Raw genomic sequence first — 10,173 nt, forward strand, 5'->3', positions numbered from 1 at the left:
TTTACTAGTTTCATAAAATGAGTTTCTCTATTCTTTATGAATAGTTCTCATATGGTCATTTAATTTTTGGTAGAATCACTTCTAAAATTATCTTGGGTGCAAGAGTAGATTTTTTAAACTATGCTTTCTTCCAGTTACTGACCCTCTCCAAAGATATCCACTAACCTACTTCTATGCCAACAGCATAGACTACTTTAGCCTGTTTTTTACTTATGTAAATAGAATCCTGTGTCCAGCTTCTTCTGTTCCACATTATGTTTCTGAGATTTATTTCCTTACCATTACTGGGTATCATTATTGTTTATCCTTTTTACTGCTATTGAACATTTGTCTGGCTTCCTGTTTGGAGCTATTATGATGGTCATTGTTACAAACATTCTTGTAGATGTTCTTTGGTGAACATATAAGTAATATTTAAGTATTTACTAACAGTAGATTTGTTGTTGTATAATGTGCTCATATGTTCAGCTGTGAGAAGACTGATAGTTTCTCAAGTAGTGATAAGAATTTACACTCCTACCAGGGCTGTGTGAGAATTTGTTTTTTCCACATTCTCACTAATAATTGGTAGTGTGTCCCTTTCCCACTTGAGCCTGGTGGGGGGGGTGGTGGTGTACAGCACAGTTCTTTCAAGATGTGCTTGGCTGGGGCATGGCTGCACGCCTGGGAAGGAGGGGAGCAGTATCTCCCCCACTCCCCTCCTCCCTGCTTGCCAGCCATGGTGTCTTCCCCTTTCACATGGTAGACATGGCCAGATAGAGGGTAGAGCAGTCTTACCCAACTCAGGCTGTCATGTGAGGCCTCATGATTTCTGGGCCTGGAGGATGCATACAGCTTTTTTTCTCATCTAGGCATTCTTGTGGGTTCTTTGCAGATATCCCACATGCATTCTGCATCCTCAACTACAGTTTGCATGAGACAAGCCATGCATCTTTGTCAGCATTTTCTGTGGAGGTCTGCTTGACCCTCAGTTGGCCTCTGTTGGACAGGATCTAAGACAGTCCCAGTGGCAGCCCACCATGTCTAGTTCTTGGTGGGAGGGCCTGGCCTGTACCCACAGAGCAGCACTTCTTTCAGCCCTGACCCTGAAGCCACTGGCAAGCCCACATCTGCCTTTTATATTCTCCAGACAGGAATTGGTCATGTTCCCTCAGTGCAAGGAACATACATGAGAACCCCAGTGCCCATTTAACCTGCTCACCCTGGGCCTACAGTGAAAGGCAAACACCTGCCCTCCTAATGGAGTGGGCCTGGGTCTCACAGCATACTTTAAGATTCCTTCAAATTCCCTTCCCTGCCTCCAAACACCCAACCCTTTTGTCCTCTCCAGGGGGACACAGGGCTTCAGACATCTGATTTGGTTCTCCTCTCCTGTTTTGAAAATTGGGAAATGTTCAGCGGCTATATAGCTATCCAGCACCATGTCTCTTATGATATTGAGCCTCAAACAGAACTTCTAGCTATTGTGAGTGAGCAGAAGAAGAAAGGTAGGGAGCATCAAACAAATATGGTCAAGGGCTTATAAATCTCAGGTAAACCCAGGACCTGGGTGGGCAACAAGAAGGGGAGCCACATTGGAAAGTGGGTAAGAATTGGACAGCCTGGCTGATCTCCAGCTGTGGCAAGACCTGGACACACAGGAAGCATCAGAGGAAAGCAGGGCCTAGAATCTAGTCAGAGATCATGCGAAGAAGCCAGTCCCTGCAGATGAAACCCCTAAAAGTTACGACTAGGAAAGTTCTGTCACCACCAACAGAGAGACGTTTCTGTGGATAAATAAGCAAAAGTATTAAAAAGTGCCACCCAAGGAATGTAAATTTAACTAATTCTCTGCAAGATGGACTGTCTCATCATGAAAACCTGAGCAAATTTAAATTCTTAAATGAGTATAAGAAGCTTCCTGCCTTGTGATAGATGACTTGTGCCCCTGATGTGGTGGTCTGATTTGGTGCCTGGCCTCACCTCAGGAGGTGTGACCCCAGTGGCACAGCTGACTGACCTCACACTTAGCCACAGTGTGTTTGTCCTGGTTGTGCATTATTTGTTTATATGATTTTTAATTCCTCAGTTTAAATCCCTTCACTCAAGAGAGAGGAGAAGAAGCCAGTGGCTTTCAGGAATTTTAGCACTGTTTTCCTTTTGCTCTTCAGTTTAAAAGTCAGGTTTTCTATGTATCTTCACAACCAGATAAATGAGGGTAGTTGTGTAACCAAAGAACCAGAGTGCCCATTTAGTGTTTCAGTGTGAAATGTTCCATCAGGCTGTTGAAGAACTCAGTGCCTCCAAGGTATGGGGGGAGGGGGACATTTCCCCAGTCAGGCCTGTGGCTGAGCCAGGCCCCCAAGGTGCCCTGTGGAGTCTGAGGCTTCTTGCTTTCTGATTGGAGATTCTTTCTGCCCCAGTGTTTTAAGGCTCCCCACTCCCTTATGACTTTAGCCACCTTCCAGAGGGTGCAAGTCTGGGTCCCACAGAAGGTACAGCTAGGTGCTGGTCAAGAACTTGCTAGCCACCTGTACTTTCTTCTAAGCAAAAGACCCCCAAAAGAAAGTAAAAAAGTTCATTCATGACCTGTTGGAGGAAGGGTAGGGAAGGAAAACCCAGCCCCAAGGGAGAAGTTTCCCACCCCAAATCAGGAGCAGGTGGATTTCCTGTCCTGTTCATGGGTACAAATGGGAACAGCTGCTTATAGATTGGGCCAGAGGGCCTGGCTTACAGTGTCATGCTTCTTTCTGTCCAGTTGGTGGCCCTCCCAGTTCTGCCTTCAGGGGTGACAGAGGTGATGCTGAGGGAAAGCTGCCTGTAGGCAACCACCCTGTGAACATGAGCTCCATGGGAGGACTGCCTCTCAGCCTAGTCCCAGGAGCCAGAATTGTCACTGCCCCAAGAGTTGGCACAGATTTGATTCTGATCTGACTGGAGGAGCTCCTGACTGTGATACCATGAGTGCATCCCTTGGCTTCATGGGAGTTCACATTCACCTGTGCAAGCAGGAGCCAATCTGAGCCATAGCTACACTTTCGTGAAAGGGTCCCCAGGAGCAGATCCTGAGATGCCCGAAGACAGGCCATCTGTCTAGGAGGAGAGTCCGGGCAGACTGGAGGTGAACAGGGCGACGAGGAAAGAGCCAGAAACTTCCAGTAAGGGGACACTGAGCCAGTGAGACCTGCCTTTCCCCAGCCCTGTGGCCTGCCTCAGCCCATAACTCAGTAAGGATGTTGAGGAAAGAGTAAATGCAGCCCAAGCCCCACTTAGGTCAGGACAGAGCCACCTCACTGAGCAGTTCTCAAACTCCTGACCCTCAGAAACTGGTAGACATGGAAGTGCTTATTCTTGTTTGAAGCCAAAGCTGGGGATGATGTGTTCCTCAGCAATGGATGATAAACACAGCCATCAGGAGAGAGAAGGCTGCCCAGGATGGGTGCCTGGAAGCCTGCTGGCCTCTCACAGGCAACAAAAAGCCTGCAGGTCAGGTCTTCAGGGAGCCTGCCCCAGGCCCACAGCCACGTCACAGCTGATGCAAACATTTTATTGCTGTCTTAGCTGTAGCTGGTCAGTCAAGAAATAGATGACTCACCCCAATTAGATCATTTGCAGAGGGCTGATTTACAAAGATGGCTGGCGTGGGGACCACAAGGGACAGGGATGTGACTGGAGTGGGCATGTCAGAGAAGCCAGAATGAGGAGGCCTGGAGAGAATAGGATGGAGGATTTGAACCTGCAGGAGTCATCAGTTCTGCAGCCCTCACAGGTGGTGAGCCCTGTCCCCCTCTTCTAATCTCCCTGAGAGGCCCTTAGGGAGAAGGAACCAGGGCAGCTTCCCAGCCACAGGCAGATAAATGTGGGAAGAGCGTGGGTCTGGAGAGTGAAGGGCAGGAGCCAGTGTCAGAGCTTCCACTGACCAAGCGTCATGCCCATTGGTCCACTGCACAGATGGGAACCCCAAGTCTCAGACTCCCTCCTCCCCTTTTGAAGTAGGTGGATGGGGCGCCTGGTGGTTCAGTCGGTTAAGCGGCCGACTTCAGCTCAGGTCATGATCTCACGGTCCATGAGTTCGAGCCCCGCGTCAGGCTCTGTGCTGACAGCTCAGAGCCTAGAGCCCGTTTCAGATTCTGTGTCTCCCTCTCTCTCTGACCCTCCCCTGCTCATGCTCTGTCTCTCTCTGTCTCAAAAATAAACGTTAAAAAAATTTTTTTTTAAATAAAGTAGGTGGAGCACATGATTTTAAGTAAAGTCACACGCACACTCCCAGGGGCTGGCAGTATCCTTGACCCCACAGTGGGAGGGCCTTGGTGGCAGGTCACCCCACTGTGGGAGAAGATGAGGCTGAGCAGTATTGGGGTTCAGGGTCAAGAAGGCCATGCATGCTGTGTGCAGGGCACGAGGACTATAGCAGGCACTGCCGGAGACAATGTGAGTGGGTCCACCTGTGGAAAGGTCTGTAGCCGGCAGCTAGAGAAAGTGGGAAAGGTGTAGGCAAGTCAGGAGGAAGGGGCCCCCGACAAGTACAAGACGACTCAAGTAAGTTATTTGAGTGCCTAAAAACAAAGTGCGAGAGGGAGTTTAAGCTGTCCATTTCCTTTGGCACACATCACCTTCCACAGCAGAAGGCATTTTCCAGGAGGACAGACTAGGATCAAGGATGGGGCTCCCACCTGCAGGGCATGTTGGCCCCACAAAAACAGAGGTCAATCCCATGTTGCCATTAGAAAGGAGGCTATTAGGAGGTAAAATGCCAGCCAATACTCCTTAGGGCCATAAACCAGAGGGAATGAGGTTTAGAAATAACACCCCACAAGCTAAAAACAAAAGTGTGAGAGCTGAGGGTGTGAGTGGCTTCCCTTTCTGCAAATGCCCACATGCAGGAATCAAAGAAGTGCCTTGCATGGTGAACGGAGAGGCCATCAGGGCACACAGCTGCCACGATCTCAGGTGGGGACACCCAGGAGGCTGAGTTCACCCCCTGAGCTCCGACTCTCCCAGTTTCATTCCTTCTATTGCTAACATGGAAAGGTGATTCTGTTGGGAAAAGGTGGGTCATCAGGATGCTCTCCACGCCAGACCAGGGCTGCCTTCTTGAAAAGCAGTGAGTCTCATCCCAGTTTGCCTGAACTGTCCCTATTGCAGCACCGAGTGTCCCAAGTCCTGGGAATCCCCTCAGTACTGAGCAAACTGGGACAATTGGCCACCCTGGTCTCGACCTTGCCTGCACACTGGAATCACCTGGAAGCATGAAAGGCACAGAAGCCAGGTCCCAACCCAGAGCCTCTGACTTCCCTGGCCCAGGGTGTGGCCTGGGCATCAGTTTTCAAAGCTTCCTGGCAATTGGAATGTGCCCCAAGTTTGAGAAGTCCTGCTGCAGAGCCATCTGACATGGTGCAGTCTGTGCTGATGAGACCCACATGCCGTTCCAAGTAAGGCCTCTCAGCATGCCTGCAGCACACTCACTTACAAACCATGGGCTGCATGTGCACACTGGGGTGTAGACAAGTCTAGATCCCTAGTTAAGGCAAGCAAACAACATCTGCTTATTCCAGCCAAGAAGCAAGCATCTGCAATGTCCTCCTGTCCCTACCAGGAGATGCCAGGTTGGCTCTGTTCCTTGGTATCTCCTTTCCTTTCCCACCCACTCCAATGCAGCAGTCAGAGCAGCTGGGAACGTGGCTGCTGGGGGAATCCAGTAGGCCTGGCTGACCCTCAGCTCATAAAAATGCACATGCACACAGTCCTGCTTTCAGCATCAGGGCTTCACAGACCCCTGGATCCAGGACCAGACCCCTGCACTCCTGCATAGCAAGAAAAGCCTGGAGACTTAGCCCAGAAGTTTTCAGTATGGAAACATTTCTTCAAGGTTGTACCTCAAAGGAGATACAAGCTGATTTGTAGCCACAGGGTCCATTTTCTGAAACAAAGGATGTGAGTCAGGGACCACCTTTGTTAGACCAGGATGCCCAGTCTGTGGAGTGTAAACAGCATTGCTACCTCACAGGAGCTTCTGCAAAATGCAGATGGTGAGTGGCATTGCTGAAAAGCAGCCTGCTTGCCAATGAGGCTCTATCTGTTTGCTGTTTCTGATACATCTCAGCAGATAGCATCTCCAACACAACACACTTCCTGTTGGAACAGTTGCCCTATAACCAAACAAAACGTAGAGGGTGTTCCCAGCTTGCACTGTGAGAGTAAACTGTGGAGCTTGATTCCCCAGCCGACACTTCTGGGCTCCTGGGGACTAGAGCACTCGCACCATGGGCTCAGAACCTGCCAGAGGAGATGTCTGCAGAGTTGGGCCAGAGCTTGGGTCAAGGCTGCCCAGTGCCACTACCTTCCTCACACAGACCACCAGAGAACCCAGGAGGGTGCATCTGGTGCCAGTACCACCTGGAAGCATTTGAAGGGAGCTGATCTTGTACAGTCCACTCGGTCATTCATGAAATGTTCAGTGAGTTCCTACCATCCACCCAGGCTTCAGGCAGACCGTGTGGACAAGGCAGGTGTGGACCCGTCTCTGGAACTTAAAGCTGAGCCAGGAAGGCAACTACTAAACATAGTTACTGAAACATGTGAGCCTTGATGAGATGGGTCAGTCGGGACACAGGCACTCCCGGCAGGGCCTGTTTTCAGGGGGAGGGAGTGCCCAGTGTCCCCTGCCTTCCTGTCTGTCCTCTCCTGTAGCAGGGCCCAGGGCAGATTGCCTTAAGGGTAGTGGTAATGAGAGATAGTAGCAAAGCCCCATTCTGATGGAATGTGGCCGCCTGGCTAAGGATGGGCATTTCTAGGGAATCATGTTATGAGACACTGGGGTGTTTGGGAGTGCTGCTAGAGAAAATGAAACACAGCTAATTGAGGCTTAATTAATTAATTAGCATTGTCCTAGGAGGCTTCTCATTCAGCCTTCCCTTAGCTCTGCTTCATCAAGAATTGTCAGCAGTGAGCTCCCAAGCTCCTTTCCAAGAAAGAAAATCAGGAGAGGAAGGCAAAAACTGACCTCCAGGATCCAACAGGTAGGAAAAAGAGAGGTCCCAAGCAGACCAGAGTCCCTTCTCAACCAGACACAGAGCTCCACATTTCATCAGTCAGGGTCAGGACTGGGCAGGGTGGAACTTCATCTCATGAGTTACTTCTGAGTCTAACCCTTTGTGGTCTGTTGCAAAGGTTTTGGCATACCTTAGTTTGAGTAAACAACATACCACACCCATACCGGCCTACACAATGCAGAAATACCACTGATGACACATGGAGATAGGACCCAGGGAAGATCTGGTTTTCTGGAGATGGGCCAGAGAGTGAGTTAGGACATTGACCTGGACAGTGGGCTCTGCCTTTCCCCGACCACAAAGAATCCCCAGCCATCTTGGGGTTAACCCTCCTCAGCATCACTTGACCCTCCCAGGGGTTAGGGGGTCCTGGTAGCTTCTACCCCCATCAGCCAAATTCATCATTTTCCTCAAGTGGTCCTTTCAGGATGGTTACAGCTAAAACTCATGACAGTCTCCATGCTCTTGTGTAACATTTCTAGTCTCACTTGTGGAGAGGGACAGCTAAGGAAGGGGTTGGGGATGAGTACATAGGGTCTGCTGCAAAATACCCAACCAGATACAACATCCCAAGCCTCCACATTCCTATCCATCTTGTGATCCCAAGAAACATGAATTTTATCAAAGCAACACCTCATTAGGCAACTGAGTGACCAGAAATGGGGGTATTGGTCTTACATCATAATTTTATTGATGGTTGAATTTTACCAACTGCAGCTATGGTGAAGAAGGTCAATGGTCAGGAATGCTGGGTTCCATGGCCACCAGCTGAAGACTAAAGTGTTAAGTATCCTGAAATTGCTTTAACAGTCTTATGCCATAGTATCCTCTCTGGGAAATGAGAACTATAATTTCCTTCCTCACGCCCCTACTATGTTTTAAAGTTAAATCAGGTAAGTGTGAACATATTCTAGTGTTATTCGGGGTGCCTGGGGACTCAGTCAGTTAAGCGTCTGACTCCTGGTTTTGGCTCAGGTCATGATCTCACAATTCATGAGTTCAAGCCCCACGTCGGGCTCTATGCTGAAACGGTGAAGCCTGCTTGGGATTTCTCTCTCCCTTTCTCTGTACCTCCCTGGCTTGCTCACTCTCTCAAAAAAATAAATAAATAAAAATTTAAAAAAAGGAAATTCAGTGTTTTTCCAAATAAAATAAACTATCATCTATGGGTAGAAAAGAGGGTGCTGAGGCTGTAATATCTACTCTATCCCTCACATCCTGGTTCCCAAGACGCTGGACCCCACATTGGTGGTGGAGTACTGCCAGCCATGGGTATTCCTGGGGACAATTTTCTTTTTTTAAGCTTTAACTGCCTTGCAGTCTGGGGAAGCAATACCTCCCTATTTCTTCTTTGCCAGTTATAGAACAGCTGCATCACACCTGGGAGCACACCCAGTTACCCCTTGGCAAGTCCTTCCTGTCTGTTGTCAGCTAAGTTCAAAGTCGGAAAGGCACCAGAGGTGAACACTACAGTCACTTCATTTGCTCTGACTTGCTCATCTTGACTTCCTTTTTTCCTCTCTCTTTTCTCTCCAACAGACGAACAAAGCCGTGGCCAAGGGTGACTTCCACCAGGCCAGCACTAGCTCCCGGCGGGCCCTGTTCCTGGCTGTGCTATCCATCACGATTGGAACTGGTATCTACGTGGGCGTGGCTGTGGCCCTCATCGCCTACCTCTCCAAGAACAACCACCTATGAGCTTCCTCCAGGCACATAGGAGAAGAACCTGTGGCCAGTTGTGTGCAGATGCACAGAAGGCAGGGCTGGCAAGGGGAGGACACACAGACACACCTGTGTGATGCTGTACACTATAAATTATTGCCAAACGACTCCATAAAGCCCTGGGATTTTCTACCCATGGGTTTCTTTTGTTTTTACCCTTTAATTTCATTTTCACAGCACTGTGTAGAGCACGAGGCACATGGGCACTGCTGACCCTTCCAAAGGGAAGCTCCAAAGATCCTGACCCTCAAGGCCGTCTCTGGATGGATTCTGGTGGATTCATGACAGTGCAGCTCTCTCTGCAGCCTGCCAGTGCCTGGAATGCCATAGCATTAGCAATACACAAACAATTCAAATGTGTTTATTTTTTATGGAATATGGTGCAATAGGCAGAAGGCAGAGGACTCGTCACTTCTGTCTGTGGCCCTGCTTCACTCCTCCATCATTTTCCCTGTCCACGATCCTTCCCTGCAGGAAGAAAATGGGGCTGGCAGGAAGAGAGGCAGAACTGCTGGCAGTCCTCCCAGCTGCCACTGGTCTTCAGATGGGTCCAGCCCTAAAAATGCAAGTCCAGAATCACATGGGGTCTGTCTCCAGGCCCAGTGGACACTCCCTCCATGCTGCCCCCAGCCTGGGAACATTGGGCCTCCTTTGGAATATGTCCAAATTCAGCAGCCACCACGCAGCAATATGCAGTCTTCGGGCCTCGCTGATCTAGGGTGGGGGGCAGGCCACAGTTCCTCCCGAGACCCCTCCCAGAAAGACCCTGAAGTTTGCTCCAGGAACTGTAGGCAAAGGAGCTGTGGACACCATCTCAGCATAAAGATGCCTGTGTTGACACTCACCCTGGTGATGAGCAGTGACACCAGTGATCTTTAAAAGGAAATGAACCTTCCCTGTCGACTAAATGAATAGCTATTTTCTTGTCATTTTTTTAAGTGCAACTACTGCTTCATGCTGCTTAAGTTATCCGATGAATGCTGAAAAATAAGTAATCAGACATTTTAATACCATTTCACTGCTGTTTTACGAGTGTTCATTATTTAACAAAAATTATCTTTTAGCTTTTTTGCTTATGACTTTTTTTTTCTGATGAATATCAATTCTTGGGTTTCATTTCTACTTTTCACTTGTTTTAAATAACCACAGAGTGACCAAAGACTTAGCTGGTGGAAAAGTGGGAGTGTCTCCTAAGATAAGGGTCACAATAGCCCTGGCTGCTTACACTTTTACTTTGAATACCATTAATATTATTATCCTAATAATAATATTAGGGGACACAGGGGCCATCTCTCTAGGACAGTGATTCCTTCCACAGCACTTACAAAATACCTGCTGCCTGGGTCCCAGCCCCAGAAATTCTGATGTCATTGAGCAGGGCCACAGCCTGGTAATGCCAGTGTCCAGCACAAGTTAGGAA

The 10,173-nt window shown here is 48.9% G+C and overlaps 1 protein-coding gene across 1 annotated transcript in view; it reads left to right on the top strand.

Moving 5' to 3' along the window:
- The window catches only part of SYNDIG1 (synapse differentiation inducing 1), a 121,694-nt gene extending 111,930 nt beyond the window's left edge, over positions 1-9,764 (top strand). Inside the window, exon 4 of the mRNA XM_007096579.2 lies at positions 8,571-9,764. Within this exon, the coding sequence (XP_007096641.1) occupies positions 8,571-8,729 (159 nt within the window). The 3' untranslated portion in view covers positions 8,730-9,764. The remainder of the gene's footprint in view (positions 1-8,570) is intronic.
- The last annotated feature ends 409 nt before the right edge of the window (positions 9,765-10,173 follow it).

Source organism: Panthera tigris, chromosome A3 (assembly GCF_018350195.1).
Source record: "Panthera tigris isolate Pti1 chromosome A3, P.tigris_Pti1_mat1.1, whole genome shotgun sequence".
Taxonomy (NCBI): domain Eukaryota; kingdom Metazoa; phylum Chordata; class Mammalia; order Carnivora; family Felidae; genus Panthera; species Panthera tigris.